This window comes from Medicago truncatula, chromosome 5 (genome assembly GCF_003473485.1).
Source record: "Medicago truncatula cultivar Jemalong A17 chromosome 5, MtrunA17r5.0-ANR, whole genome shotgun sequence".
NCBI lineage: Eukaryota > Viridiplantae > Streptophyta > Magnoliopsida > Fabales > Fabaceae > Medicago > Medicago truncatula.
This window is the reverse complement of record NC_053046.1, coordinates 30,692,156-30,708,691: the sequence shown is the minus strand read 5'-3', so window position 1 is coordinate 30,708,691 and position 16,536 is coordinate 30,692,156. Positions and strand designations below refer to the sequence as shown.

At 29.6% G+C, this 16,536-nt stretch overlaps 1 protein-coding gene across 3 annotated transcripts; it reads left to right on the top strand.

Moving 5' to 3' along the window:
- The first annotated feature begins 10,107 nt into the window (after nucleotides 1–10,107).
- On the top strand, nucleotides 10,108–16,536 carry LOC11410599 (DEAD-box ATP-dependent RNA helicase 10). 3 transcript variants are annotated; one of them, XM_003615492.3, is made up of 16 exons: nucleotides 10,108–10,240; nucleotides 10,351–10,475; nucleotides 10,564–10,699; nucleotides 10,784–10,853; nucleotides 10,930–10,992; nucleotides 11,077–11,151; nucleotides 11,283–11,405; nucleotides 11,634–11,675; nucleotides 12,070–12,144; nucleotides 13,658–13,804; nucleotides 13,902–14,039; nucleotides 14,300–14,402; nucleotides 14,494–14,582; nucleotides 14,892–14,942; nucleotides 15,290–15,331; nucleotides 16,142–16,536. In XM_003615492.3, the coding sequence occupies exons 2-15, from the start codon at nucleotides 10,361–10,363 to the stop codon at nucleotides 15,314–15,316; spliced, it is 1,254 nt and encodes a 417-aa protein (XP_003615540.1). In that variant the 5' UTR covers nucleotides 10,108–10,240; nucleotides 10,351–10,360; the 3' UTR covers nucleotides 15,317–15,331; nucleotides 16,142–16,536. The 3 variants fall into 3 exon arrangements, with proteins under 3 accessions (XP_003615540.1, XP_003615541.2, XP_024640397.1); XM_003615493.4 differs by having other exon boundaries at nucleotides 10,118–10,275; XM_024784629.2 differs by having other exon boundaries at nucleotides 10,118–10,275; nucleotides 15,290–15,363.

The window sequence follows — 16,536 nt, the reverse complement described above, 5'->3', positions numbered from 1 at the left end:
TCACGCAGTTGGACAATGTAGTGGGTCACGGAAATAAGAACTGAGTAAAAAGATAATCTACTTAGGGTCTGTTTGGGAAAACAAAAAAAAAAGAGCTTTTAGCTTTTAGCTTATAGTTTATAAGCTCGTTTGACAAAAAAGCTCTGTTTGGTAACACTTTTTTACCATGAGCTTATAGCTTATTTCACGAGCTTATAAGCTATTTTTTAAAAGCTATTCCAAATAGCGTTTGAGCTTATAGCTTCTCACTTTTTCTTCCAATTTTACCCTTATTATTTCATTTAAATTGTATTTTTATCCATTATAATTTTTATAATAAGCTACGTAATAAAGACTACTATCCCTTTATTCCAATTTTTGTATATATATCAGATGGCCTTTTTTTTTTTTAAATATATACCTTCGTTTTTTTTTTTTACGAAACAAAATACTATTATTCTATTAGTGTTACTTTTTATTTTTTATTTTTTATTTTTTTGAGGTAAGTGTTATTTTCTTTATTCTCTGTTATTAGTATTACTCTACTAGTGCTACCTTTTTTTTTTTTTGAGGTAAATGTTATTTTCTTTATAAAGTAGAAACACTTAAATGATAATAAATATAAGATAAAATTTTAGTGAATAAAATTTAATTTAATTTATAATACATAGGATATATTAAATTAATAAATTTAAAGTATTTTTTTAAAGAAAAATTAGTTTACAAAATTACAAATACTTAAATTAATGATATAATTTTTATTATGAATTAAGAATACCCTTTATGTCATTTTACATTTATCAGCTAGTTGAACCGCTATTTTTACCAAACAATTCAGTTAGCTTATCAGCTCAAAGCTATCAGCTAGCTTATCAACTAAAAGCTATCAGCTAGCTTATCAGCTAAAAGCTATTTTTACCAAACAGAGCCTTAATCTTGTACTATCGTCCAGACGGACACTCCCGTGCCCGTTTGTCCGCTTTTTCTATTGCGTTGATGTATGTATGTATTTATTTGAGTTTCTTTATATAAATTAGGCTTAATTGCACTTTTAGACTCTTATCTTTCCAAAAGTTGCGGTTATGGACCTCTAACTAATTTAAATACAAAACAGCCCCCTATGTTTTGATTCTTTGGCAGTTTTGGACCCCCAAGGCAAAAAACAAAACAGAAAATTGACACGAGACACCTCACTTAGGATGCCACATCAGCGTTGACCGAGTCAACAATGGACTGGGGGTCCAAAACTGCCAAAGAATCAAAACATAGGGGGCTGTTTTGTATTTAAATTAGTTAGGGGTCTATAACATGTGAGAACTAGATTACCCTCTCTTGTTTAGAGGGTATTTTACCCTTTCAAGATTTCAACCAATCAAAATGCAATATACAAATGTAACATTAAATGTCAAATAAATGATTCATTTTTTTCTTTTTAAATAAAATAATCAATTTTAATCCTAAGGTAACTTTTAATTTTTATTTAATTATATTTGGGTATACAATCTTAATTAATTTACACTATAGGGCTTGTAACAATTAAAATTTCACATCAAATTCAACCCATGGTTCATAAATTTTGTTCCAGTCCATAACCTAGAACAGACATAACCTGTAGTTTCTTCTTCATTCTTCTTCTTCCCATCTTGATCGATTGTTCAATTGCCAATGTTTCCAATTATCGTGAGAATCGTTGCCGCTCGTTTGATTTCAGACATCGTGAGAATCGCCGTTGTTTCCAAAATCACATCAGGTATCACGACTTATATTTCTTATTGATTTGATTTACACTATCGTGAGAATCCTATCGTTGCTAATCTAGGCCTAGATTACAAATTGAATCCTAGTTTTTTGATCTGAAATCAATAATTGAATTATTTAAACCAAGAAGGACAAAGTCTCGCAAATTAGATCTATAATTGAATTATTTAAATTTTCGGGTGGGCCACTACACCACTTTGCAGGAATTTGGATCAACCAAAACATAAAACCAACACAAAATTGCATAAAATCTCGTAAAATACACCTATAATCGTTGATTTTTTAATTTTTCCAGGTGGGCCGTGGCCCACCCCAGCCCATGAAGGGCTCCGCTGCTGCCTATAGCGCCCAATTGACAACATAGCTTCAAACAACAACAACAAGAGAAATTCATGGTTTCATTATGATCATGACGAAAATGTGTCTGAACCTCACATTTTAAAAATGATTGGTAGACTAATAAACCAAAAGAAAGACCATTTGTATATTCCATTAAAGTCCACACATCAGAGAGCTTGAATCAATGATGCAGAGTCAATATATACGCCTTTGCATCATCAGTTCAACCATTCTCGTCACATCATTCACTCAATCCGATGACTCTCACTTTACAACAAGGGAACAATTAGTAGGCTTTAACTTCTTGCATGTGCCTCTAAATTGAAGATTTTAAATTAGAAGACTCATCCAACACAACTAAACTAGTATTAACTCCTTAGACATTTGTTGAAGAATAATACATTAAGCTAAGAGACCAGATGTGCATTGAATTAAAGCCAGATGATTTTAAAGGAAAACATTTTGAAAGATCTCAACTGAGTATTTACATTGAGACTGACATTCTTCCTGCAAATGTCACATATCACATGAAAGCTGCAAGAAATATGGTTATCAAAATCATAATGCAAGATGACAATGCATTATAGTAATCGAAATTGTAAAATAATATAACATGGCTCTATAGTAATCGAGTTCTGTTGGATTTGATCAAAGTGAGTGGATTGATATGTTGGTAATGGCATGCGAATTTGTAACAACCATTCAATTTAGCCCCTAAATATTTTGAAATAGCACTATAGGATTCTCACGATAGATTTCAGATCAAGAAACTAGGATTCAATTTGTAATCTAGGCCTAGATTAGCAACGATAGGATTCTCACGATAGTGTAAATCAAATCAATAAGAAATATAAGTTGGTGATACCTGATGTGATTTTGGAAATAACTGCGATTCTCATGATGTCTGAAATCAAACGAGCGACAGCGATTCTCACGATGATTGGAAACGGTGACAATTGAACAATCAATCAAGATGGGAAGAAGAAGAATGAAGAAGGAACTGTGTTACGTTGTTCTAGGTTTTGGACGGGAACATAATTTATGAAAGATGAGTTGAATTTGATGTGAAATTTTAATTGTTACAAACCCTATAGTGTAAATTAATTAAGATTGTATACCCAAATATAATTAAATAAAAATTAAAAGTTACATTAGGATTAAACTTAATTATTTTATTTAAAAAGAAAAAAAGAACGAGTCATTTATTTGACATTTAATGTTACATTTGTATATTGCATTTTGATTGGTTGAAATCTTGAAAGGGTAAAATATTCTCTAAACAAGAGAGAGTAATGTAGAAAAAACTACACAAATATAATTATTTAACACCATGTAGAAAGAGTAATATTTGAAGAGGTTATGAGGTAACCGGTGTGTTTTTTGAAAAATTATAATTGTACAATCATTTTAAAATAGATTTTAGGATTTCTCTCTCACACGCACACCATTGCTCTCTCTCATGCTCTTATTGTGTTTTTACTCTTTCTTTTTATACTGTTTTTGTTATAAAAAAAGTTGAATGAGAATCGATAAATATCATTACTCATATTTTTTAAGAACCATGAAGTGAAGGAATATTCATATCAACTAACAGCTGAATTCCTATTTACATCAAATCATTTTAATCATTCTCTTTATTTTATTTTTATCTTTCTCATAGTGCCTGTATTTCCTCTTCTTTTGTCCCCGTCTTATTTGTGGCGGGATTATCTGCATGATACTAATTAGAAATAGAAGTTGTTCCCCTAACTAATTTAATGAAGTGTCACCACTCGTGTCACCACTCACAAAACATAGATTTCTTTAAAAAATTTGTTCTCTGTACATCTGATATGATCACAAATTTTCCAATAATCATAGGTCGTTACCGTTTTTATATCAAATATAAAAAAGAGGAATTAAACAAAAACATGTCAAATTCGGCCTTTTTTAAAAGAAAAGAGAACAACCAATATAAAAACAAATAAGCTTCAAATAAGATTAAAAAAAGTAATAAAAAAAGTATTTGAAATGTATTTAAACAAATTGAAAACTACTAAGAAGCAAACATTGTATCATTTAATAAGAAGTGTATCAACGGTCCTCTGGGTGCATTCATTCATTCTAAATGTATTTTGTAGATCCAAAACAAAATAAAATTCATCGAAATATAATTAAAAAAATATGGAGCAAGTGTTAACTTCAAAAAATTATATAGGAGGCGTTTGTTTGGGAGATAAAAAGTACATTCCTGGGAATAGAGAATGGGAAAAAAACATTACTGTGTTTGGTAAAAAGGAACATAAATGATATATCCAGAAATGAATAATATCCGGGAATTTATTCTACCTAAAGTTTAGCTATTTTTATTCCCATGAAAAATGTTGGAAAAATTGAATTCCCATAAATGATAACCCACGTTCTACTCTTTTTTTGAGCAAAAACCCACGTTCTACTATATAACCAACTAATACCCCTATTTTACCATTTAATCTTCCCACGATGACTAAAAAATGTAGCTAATGATTTTTCTTTTCTTTTTTTTAATTAAAAAACATTTTATATTTTGACAAAAATTCCAAGGGTTTAAAATGGTAAACAAACACTATTTAAAAAATTCCTAGGAATATAATTTTCATTATTGTATTGCTGGGAAAGTTCATTCCAAGGCTTTATTTTTTCATCCATATAACAAACACACCCATAGTATACAAACATGAAAATTGTAGTATAATGAGGCTGTTAGTGTTGTAGGATAATGAATACTGTACAACAAAAATTCACTATTAAGATGTTGCTTTTTGCATCCACATTCTATAAACACGAAACTTCATCTACAAATACAAAGATTTGTTAAAAAGAAGATATTATTTCAAGTTTTTGAAAAAAAACGATGGAATATCAATCTGAGTATAAGAAAAAAATGAATGAGGTTTAAAAATCAAAACCAGCAACTCACATGAAAATTTAATAATAGCCAGAACCAATGACAAAAATTGAAGAAGGAAAACTGTTGAACAAACAATTGATCAATATAATCACCTAAGAGCTAATCAATGCATATTGAATCTAAAATCAAATAAAAAAAGAGGAAGAGGAAAGGAAAGCATGCAATAGGATAGTTCAACAACAATTGTTAGTGTTGGATTTGTTTCTTCTTGATCGTCGAAACAGTGCGAAATATGTAAAATGTGAAATTGAATGAAAATAATATGGACAATAATCGCATCATTAACGTGAAATTAACCTGATAATCTCTTAAAAGATTGGTTGTAAAATATTTTAGATATTGTAAGGAGTTTATGAAAGATTAGTTGAAGTTTAAACTGTATAAAAACACAATGCAGTTAGAAAATGAAATGTTCTAACTACATTATTTTCAAAATTACAAATTGGAAGTAAAATTAAAGAAATGAATTTGAATTTTGATGTGTAGTGAAATAAAAAAAATATAAGGTCCTCCACTATGAAGGGAATTTAGATTTTAATTACATAGAATCATAGAAAGTATGATAGAAAGAACATTTTTAACTTAGTACTAAAATAAGAATTCATGGTAGTGATTAAAACATGAGTCACTCAGTTACGTTCATGAAAATGCTACACAAAGACAAAGATGAAATGTGTTGTCTCCTTCATGAAGGAAATTGCCAAACTCGTAACTCTGTTTTGATTGCCGTCGTGACCTACTTGGTAGATGGCCACCGTATACCCACCATTTACTCAATGCATTGTTTCCGTCACAACCTATCTACTCTATTTTTCTTTCTCTAAATTTTCCTGACCCCTCCTCTTTGTTGCCGGGCGCTCATCTATATCCCTTTTCCTTTTCATTTGTTTCTTCTTCTTTCTATTATTGATAAATAGAGCAAATAAACAAATGAGATAATAGTAACATTATTAAAGGAGACATGAGACAACAATGACATTTTCTTTGAATTAAAAATAACAGTTAATTAAATTGGTGGAAAATTAGACTAACATAGATAGTTACCAAAGGCCAATAGTAGTTTCAAATGGCCTTTTTCTCAACCATTTCCATCATGTCTTCTTCTTTCTTCCTTTGCCTTTCCACGTTTTTATTATAACCATCTTTTAATTGGGTTATGTGGGAATGGGATGTTGAGTGCTTTAGAAGGCAGTTTTGAAAATGGAAGAATGACTTGTTAATCCCCAACCATAAAATATCCACTCCCCCATGGATATTATCTCCAGTGCATGCGGTTGTTTTTTAATAAGAAAGAAAAGAACAGTTACATTTTGTTTTTCAAATTTGGTAACCTACACAGCCAATTCCACATGTAAAATTTAGTTTAAGAACGTCATATAAAATGAATTTAAGAGTGTATGTTTAAACTCAAGTTTGATTAGATTATGTAAACTGGGTTTAAGTCTACATAATCTTGTTTTAAGTATGTACATATAAATTCAGTTTAAGTAGATTCGTGAATCTGTTTAATTTAAGTTAACATTGAACAAGAAGAAAAAGTTGAAAACTAACTTTATTGAAAAAGAATAAGAAATTCACTTTTAATTATATGCAATCAAGTATTAATGAAAGATGTTTTAATTCACTATTTAATCTTCCATAAAGATCGATTGAACATCAGATTGATTGATCGTTTCTAGAAAAAAAAAAAGAATGAAACTTAGTGACAATGAATAAAATCAGGTTTTAAGAAAATTTTATATAAAAGGACAATTTTGTTATTATAAAAAAAAATTAAGAAAATTTGGGTGTAATAAAAAATATATGGGGTGTGAATAGAAAAAGTCTTGATATATAGCTACTAGAAACAATTTTATTTAAAGAGGGATGATATTATCCTATGTCGGGTAGCACTTGGGTGACATTGTGGTTGGTGACATTGGTGACATTGGCCAACCACAATGTCACATGTGGCTTTCTTCTTTTTCTTTCGCTAGATTTTTTTGTTGTTTTGCACACTTGTAACATTGTGGTTGGTAATATCACTAATGTCACCTAAGTATTATCCATCCTATGCCCCATGCACAGTTGGCTTTCTGAATACTCTAATCTTTTTAGTATCTTATATGAGGGAGAGGGAGAGAAACATATTATAAATTGTTTTTAAATATTTAGAAGTTGAATTATAAAAAAAAAAAAATTGATTTGATTAGGATTAAGATTAAGTTTGTTTGTTCATTAAAAATCATTAAATTAGTGTGTTTTATCGGTTGAATTTGTTTTAATTTGTTTCTAAGAGAGAAAAATAGAGGGAAGTTGAAGCAAAAGACAAAAAGATATTATCTTGATGACGTGTCAAAAAATTAAGAAGGGGTAAGATTGTATTTTTGGTAGACATTAAGTTTCATATTTAGAGAAGGGGTAAGATTTCTTTTGATTAAGGTACCGTTTGGCTCGGCTTTTTTTCAGCTTTTCTACGTTTTTAAGGAGAAGCTAGGCCAAACACAATATCAATAAAGTACCTTCGAAAAAAAATACTTTTTTTGGAATGCATAAAATTGAATGGAATGAGCTTTAACCAAAAGTTGTTGAATGCTACTTCAAAAAACTATTTCTCCGCAATTTATTTCACAAGCACCTCTCTTCAACTCCCGCCGGCAACCTTTTGTTTTATTTTTTCAATGTGCTTTTTTCTTCCATTTTTTTTTTAACCGGTCCATTTAATTTTTTAATGAGGTTCCATTTAAGTTTATTATCTATTTTTTTAAGAAATTTTATTATCTTTTTATCACTTATATATTAATTTCAATATCTTTTGATCATCACAACCTCACAAATATTTGTATTCACGATGTCAATGAATGACACCGAATATTTTTATTCCCTTTCTTCAACCACGGAAATACACACACACATTAGCGTTTAGAGTAATACTTTATGTTCCTCTTTCTGTTTTTTTTTGTTATGTTAATGCGTATAATTTTTGTTAGTGTTGTGTAATGCGTATAATTATTTTTATAAAATTTTGATTTTAATTAAAAGTACAAGTGTAGTTGCCTAAAAAAATTATACTTATATATAATTTACACATTTGTATTGTAACAAACTATGCATATCTTTTTCTTATTAAAAAAACTAAACATATCTTTTTCAATGACACCAGCAATGTAACAAATATAATATTATATAATATAAATTCTTATCTTTTTGACCAACACTAAATTATATAATATAATATTATATAATTGGAAAAGAAAAAACCAATTATTCTCATTATATATACACACACACATATACATATTATAGATGTTATCTTTGAATATATGATTGAGCGTGACGAAGAAAGCAATATATTCATGTTACACAAAATAAACGTCGTTGAGTAAATATAGTATTGGTAAAAATATATCTTTTATATTTTAAACATTTTTTCCCTTCAAAAAATATTTTAGACATTTTTTTATTTATTATGTTAATTCATAATGAATTCAAAGTTTTTTATTTATAGACAATGCATAAATATATGCAAGGTCCCGGGTTCGAACCCCAGACACCACCAAAAAAATAATAAATTCAAAGTTTTTTACAATGTTTTGTCAAACAGCTTTTAACTCAAAAATAACTATAGAACTAAAAAAAAATAAAGAAACCAAACAACTTTAGCCTTTTTCTTAAAGACCTTTATTTTAACTTTGTTTTAAAGTAGCTTTTAGACCGAAAAAAAGCCTGGCCAAACGGTACCTAAGATTAAGATTAAGGTACCGTTTGGCCCAGCTTCTCTATATTTTTAAGGAAAAGTTAGGTCAAACACAATATCAATAAAATACATTCGAAAAAAATATTTTTTTTAGAATGCATAAAATTGAATGAAATGAGCTTTAACAAAAAAAGTTGTTTAATGGTACTTCAAAAAACTACTTATCCGTAATTTATTTCACAAACACCTCTCTTCAACTCACGCAGGCAACCTTTTCTTTTATTTTTTAATATTATTTTTCAATTTTTTTTTTTGAAAATAAATATTATTTTTCAATTTGTTTCTTTCTTCCATTTTTTTTAACTGGTCCATATAATTTTTTTTTAATGGAGGATCAATTTAATTTTATTATATATTTTTGAAGGAATTTTATTATCTTTTTATCACTTATATATTTAATTTTAATATCGTTTAATTATCACAACCTCACAAATATTTTTATTCATGCTGTCATTGAATGACACCAAATATTTTTATTCCCTTTCTTCAACCTCACAAACACACACACACACACACTAGTGTTTAGAGTTATTTTATGTCCGTATGTCTGTTTTTTTTGTTACGCTAATGCGTATAATTTTTTTAGTGTTGCGTAATGCGTACAATTATTATTTTTATAAAATTTTGATTTTAATTAAAAGTACAAGTATAGATGCCTAAAAAAATTATACTTATATATATTTTACACATTTATATTGTAATAAACTATGCATATCTTTTTCTTATTAAAAAAACTTAACATATCTTTTTCAATGACACCAGCAATGTAACAAATATAATACCATATAATATAAATTCTTATTTTAAACACAAAAAATATGATATTCTTATAACAAAATTTGTTATACAGTATAATTGAAAGAAAAAAAAACTATTATCTAGTTTAGCTCAGTTGATATAGACAATGTATAAATATATGCAAGGTCGCGGGTTCAAACATCGGACACCACCAAAAAAATAATAAATTTAAAAATTTTGTACTATATTTTGCCAAACAACTTTTAACTTAAAAATAACTTTAGAACTAAAAAACTAAAGAAACCAAACAGTTTTAACTTTATTTTAAAGTAGCTTTTAGATAAAAAAAAAAAAAAGTTTGGCCAAACGGTACCTAAATTTGTTTGTATTGAGATTAATATTAAGTTTGTTTGTTCATTAAAAAAGATTAAACTAGCGTGTTTTATGGTTGAATTTGTTTTAATTTGTTTTTAAGAGAGAAAAATAAGGGGGGAAGTTGTAGCAAAAGACCAAAAGGATATTATTTTGACGAGTGTCAAAAAATTGAGAAAGGGTAAGATTGTATTTTTAATAGACATTAATTTAAATAAGAGGTGTTTTAAATTAAAATATTGTTATAAAAAGGAGATATATATCAAGAATACGTTGCTACATAACCAAAACACGACTTAGGCTGCGATAGGGATACACAATAGAAGATTGAGTCTCGCTCGCTCGCCCAGAAAACGCAGCAGCAATTGTTTGTCGCCCGCCATAAACTTGTTCGGATTTTCCTTCTCCAGTTTTCAATAATCATGTATGTTTTTTGTTTTAAAAAATAATCATGTATGTTTTAGTTATTTATTGAATTGGTTTTGATTTTTATTCATAGGTCAGAAGAAATGAAATCATTTACGGATTTGGGCTTATCTGTTCAATTGGTGGAAGCTTGTGAAAAAATGCGTTGGTATAGTCCACTTAAGATTCAGACAGAAGTGATTCCCCTTGCTCTACAAGGTGGGTTAGATGTAATCTGATTTTTAAACTCAAATTTTCCATGTTTATTATCATTAGCGTTCCTTTGCATTAATTCAATTTCTGACAGGAAAAGATGATGTGATCGGAATTTCACCACCGCGTTCTGGTAAGGCCGGGGCTTTTGTTCTTCCTATATTGCAGGCCCTCTTAGAAGCCGGACCCAACCTAAACACGTCCTTTGCTTGTGTACTGTCTCCCTCAAGGTACTTCTTAGATACATAGATACCCGATCATAATCATTTATCTTATCACTCATATTTATTTAACTAACCATTTTCTTTAACCAGGGACCTTGTTTTTCGTATTGCTGAGTATTTTCAAGTTCTAGGTTCTCAATTTGGTGTCAAGTGTGCTACCGTGAGTTCTTATACTTTTTCCTTAAATCATGAATTTTATGTCACTGGTTACTAATACAATCATCTATTTTTTATAGCTTGTTGAAGCGAACGACATCATAGATCAAACCAACCAGATTTTACAGCAACCTCATCTTATTGTAAGTTTTACTTTGTTGAAATTTTATTATTTCAACTTACTACTGCTGCTTCTCCTTCTAATTGTTTATTTCTTACTCTTCAAGGTTGGAACCCTTCGACAAGTCTTTTATCACTTAAGACTAACCCAAGGATTTTCTCTTGCTAGATTAAAATACCTGGTACGATTACATTTCTATGTTGTGTTGTTTCATTTTTACATTACAAAATGAAATATTTAATATACCTTGTTTTCTACAATTTCATATATCTGGTGTTTAGTCAAAGTTTTACTACCTTGCATTTTGAGTAGGTCATACATGAGGCAGATCTGCTGTTGAATGACCAGTTCGAGGAACAACAACTAAATGATATTTTATCAATAATTCCTAGTGAGCGGAGAACTTTTCTTTTTTCATCTACAATGACAGAGAAGGTAAATATGTAGGTTTATACAACCATTGTTGTTACTATTACCGAGTCAACCTATTTCTATTATTTATAACGAAATTTGATAAAGCCTCTCAAGCTCAGAGTATTTAATCATATTATTCTTGGTTGAATATCATATATTTTGTTATTGTAATTCATTTTCCATACAATTCATGACTCCGTAATTTCTTTATCTTCAAATTTACATTTGTCTGTACTCTTGTGATTTCAGGTCCATATGATCCAAAGATTGTCTTTAAGGAACCCTCTAAAGGTACAACCTAATCTTTACAAATACCATATTCATAAGGAAAATTACCCCCTCCCCCGCCCTGGAAGATTAATATTTGTTACACTTAGTTGGTTTTAATGCCTTCTCTTGGACTATTTGAAAAATACAACAGTCCAATATGGACAATTTTAATTACTATTGTCGAAGTTAGTTTTGAACTTTATTCCTAAGCAGATAAAATGGAAGTTAGGGGATTTAGAAAATGAAATTTTTAAAAATGCGCTTAGGTGGTTTGCTAACCAGTTGGTTTATGTACATTAAGATAGACTGTAGTGTAACATATTATTTCATCCAGAAGGAAGTGTAATTTTAAGCATCTTTTACCGGAAGGAGCTGTATTTTACTTATATTCACGATATTTTTTTATTCTGTATAGATTGATGTATCTTCCAAATATTCTACTGTGGTCACACAGCTGCAGCAGAGTTGCTTTATGCCAGCAATGCTTAAGGTTTGTCTTCTCCTTTGTCCAAAAACTGTTGAATTTCTTACTATTGGATTTTAACCCAACAGAGGCTGTTTAAAGGCTATTTCATACTACCCTTGTTGAAGGGAAAATTCTTTGAAACTAGACCATCGACCCGTGCGAAAGTAATATTTGGCAGTAACATGTAACAAAATAGTTTAGTTGAATGTCATAATTGTTCTAATTAAATTCATAATATTAATTATCATAGACATTGGTACTGTACCATATCATATTATGTCCATGACATCGACCTTGATATTGTAACATGACATCGACCCGGCACAGATTTTGATCTTTTAATTGGAATGAACAATAAATGCGATTATCATTGAAATTTAAATCCCAACATTCTCCACAATTTACGTTAATTGGTGTATATTCCCATCGTTTTAAGGGGGCACATGAGAACCAAACTCCTTTATCATGCAGGAAAACTTTCTGTAATTTAAATCAATCAATGGCATGCAGAGTCAACAATTAACAGAAAATACTCCAAATTACACGTGATATTCACAAAGCTTATTCAACGTTAATGAAAATGTACCATCTTTAATGCAATTATATTATGAAAAATTATGGTTGGGAAATCTGATTTGATTTTAGAATAACTAGGGAGGGGCGCATAAAATATGGCAAAAAATCATTGAAGGAAACATATTAGGCTATAGATGTGGATGAAATTAAGTTAACTGTTTCAATTAGGTAAATTATTATTTGACTTTATAATTGCAACTGGTTAGGGCGGGCGACATGATAGTAAGAAGGATTAAATTGCAAGCAGAGTTATATAGGGCGGGGTAATTTCTTTCCAAAAAAATAACATAAAATTAGGAACATAATTTGAATTTAGATAAACATTAAATGTAAAAAGTGTGGAGGGAAAAATTAGGTTAAAATTAGGTTAAGTATAGCGAGACGGGTTAAACTTTATTAATAAGAGAAGAGATAAGAGATAAGAGATGTCGAGTCAGTTTTTTTTTTAAGGTTTTTAACACATGTTTTAGTGTCCTGCTTCAAATGAAATTGTTCTATATTATTCTTTTACCTAAAGTGAGTTATACTTTATAAATGTGTCTTGGTGAGGCTGTCAAGGATGTGATACTACAGAAAAATTTATGAGTGGATGGTTACTATGGTGGTTTGTTAGAAGAGAACAAATTAGAATGAGCTTTGTTTGATGTTTATTAAAATTAGTAGAACAGATTGAGTTCCAGTTTGCCTCTGTTCCAAGTGTTACCTATGTAGATGTAGATGTTACCCATGTAGATGTGAAATTCTCATAAGTTGGCATAATTAGAATATAACTACTGTTTGCTTTGTACTTGGCCAGAGATATACAATAATACAATCGAGGATACATGACACAAATACAATAGATTTAGAAAAGTAGAAGTTTTTTATTTAGTTTAATACCGAATAAGATTTTGTGAATAAGAAACTATTATTATTTATGCTTTCACTGATTGTGTTCATCAATTGCATGCTTCTTGCATAGGATTGCTACCTTGTATACATTCTCACTGAAATGACTGGAAGAAAATCAACGGTATTCACTCAGACTTGTGGTTCAGCGTTTCTTCTGGCTTTAATTCTTAAGAATCTTGATTTCAGAGCCATCCCAATTATTAGTTATATGAGCCAGGTAACTGTACTAAAAGTCCTGTGTTATAATTGTAATTTCTTCTAAACCACCAACAAGAAATATGCCTAATTCTTTATATGATAACTTTTTTTTATAGGCAAAGAAACTAGGAGCCCTGAATGCGTTCAAGTCTGGAAAGTTCAATATTCTCCTTTGTAGTGAAGCAGCTAGGAGGGGACTAGATATTCCAGCGGTAGATATGGTGATTAACTACAACATACCTAGAGATCCCAATGTAAGATGTGCTATATAATGCTTTTATACTTTTGTTGACGTGTTTTGGCATATTAATAATTTTTGAATATGAATATTTTTCATTGATTGAAAAGGTTGAAAACCAACTATTTATATACATGAGATATGATCAAAATAGGAATGCAATCCTATCATAACTCGTAAAGATACTAACACATTATACTAAAATAAATATCAACAATAAAACTAATTAAAAGTTCACAGCTGGCTTTAATTAGTTCCTGACCTTGTGATCTACAGGATTATATGCATCGTGTGGGATGGACTGGTCATGTTAATGCTGCCATTTCTTTTGTGAACCCATATGAAGCGGGACAACTTGAAATGATAGAGAGACATACAGGTGAGGAGTGTATGCTCTCTGCCTTTTCTTTGCAATTTTAAAGAACAAAAGTGTCATAGGAAATAATTAGTACAAGTATTTTATTTTTCAGGCAAGAAGCTACCGGTGTATCCGGCACCATGTGAGAATGTTTTGCTTTGGAGAGGGACTGTTAGGGAGGCCGAAAGATTAGCACGAAAGGTAAAATTTTTGCATCGAGCATAGTTATGCTTTAGGCTACTTTTAGTCTTCTTGTCTATTTGGTTTTTTAAATAAAAAAGTTAAGTTTTGGGATTTTGTGGCAAGTTGAAATTGTGGTGCCCTTGCCGATTTGATGTTTCCGCTAACTAGATAGAAAGGAATGTATGAAAATATGTATGAATTGTGATTATATTATTATTAGATATATTAAATTATGATGAGTGATTTGAAATTGGTCTATTCTCATCTGATTTAACTTATTTATTACTTTTCTAAATACTTAATTGTTTGTATTTTTTATTTGTGTAGGAAATCAAAGAATCTGGTTGGAAGAGTGGAGGATATTTAGGAGACGAGGAGGTACCACTGACTAAATCAATCAATCTTTTACTTATATATTCACTTTACATATAGCTATCATTTTTTTATCTCTACTTGTATAATTTCTTTTTGTTTCTCTTTTATTTCGTCAAACTCTAATGAACATAAATTTTGGTTGGTGGTTTATACTTTGTATATTTTTTAACTTTTAAATTATATTTCAGAAAGTATTTAACCATATTATACTAGGTTGAATATCTTATACTTGTTATAATAATACGTTTTCTATGCAATTCTTGTATAATTCAGATGTTTGATGGTGCAATTTATTTATCTTTAAATTTGCGGTTGTAATAATATGGAAAATTACTCTCTTGTGATTTCAGGTCAAAAAGATCTCAAGTCTGCGTTGAAGGAATCATGTGAAGGTACAACCGTGATATTAACAAATAATATATTCGTAAGGAAAATTACACACTCTTGCTTGAGAGATTAATGTTTGTTACACTTTAGTTGGTTTTAATCTTAAGGGAAATTTTAATCAGTATAAATTAATGTCAAAAAGTGATTTTGAAGACTTAAATTGATTTTTGGATTCTTCATTTGAATCCACCTAGCCTCTAGATTGATTCTAAAATGATTAGTCTTATTTTAAAAGATACTTTTTTTTTTATGCTTGTGTAAGAATTTCATTTTTATGCTTGGTCTCTCACAAGCGCCACCCTTTCAAAGTTGCCGATGTCAACATGCTTTTATTGAAAGATCTTGCAGAATTTTACGTATTCTTTTAAATATGGTTGTTTAAATATTTAAAATTAAAACATGAAGGATTTGCTTTTCCAGCTGATCTCCTGATTTCATTTGTGTGGATCGTGTTGGTTATGACAGCAAAATGTTGCTTAGTTTATTAATTGTGTTGGCTTGAAAAACACATCTCTATGTTCTTAATTTAGCACTTGTATTTTCAATTTTTCAAAAGGGTGTCTGAAATAAGCAACACACTAGGACTTGGTGTTAAATTCAGCACATCAAAACTTGTTCTAAATATTCTTTCAAAAGACATTCTTTGCAATCAAATTTTAGATCAATGATGATGGGTGTAACATTACAAAACTCTTTTGCTGATAATGGAGAATACTTGTACTCTTTTTACTTTTTAGTTATATGAAATTACTTATTGGTGTTTATTTTTGTTGTTTCTAATTTTAGGTCAATGACGTGCTTTTTTATATTGGCAGGATCCAGGTTCAATATATTGCACATTATCTTAATGTGGAAGGAACTTTCATTAGTAGTTGGTCATTACGAAGTTACATAAATATGCTCCTCAGCTCAAACTTGTTTTTCTAATTGTCAATCATTTCCTTTGAAATGAATTGGGCTTTCTAGTTGTAAAGTTGTCTCTTTGAGGATGGTTTATAACCATCTACAACCTTACTCCTACAACTTTGTTTCTCTGTGATGCGGTGTAGCATTTCGTTTTACATCACGTAGCTTCTTGATCTCAATGTTAATGTAGATTGTCTTATTTAACCACCAGTATTCAACTTGGACACTAAAACATCAAAACATTTTTTAACTATCCTTTCAAAAGGCCTAATTTAGGTCGGTGATGACGGAGGAAACATTACTT

Coding starts and splice junctions, on each gene's coding strand:
- LOC11410599 (XM_003615493.4), top strand. Junction 10,854..10,929: donor TTGGTGTCAAGTGTGCTACC/GTGAGTTCTTAT, acceptor TATTTTTTATAG/CTTGTTGAAGCGAACGACAT. Junction 14,583..14,891: donor CCGAAAGATTAGCACGAAAG/GTAAAATTTTTG, acceptor TTATTTGTGTAG/GAAATCAAAGAATCTGGTTG.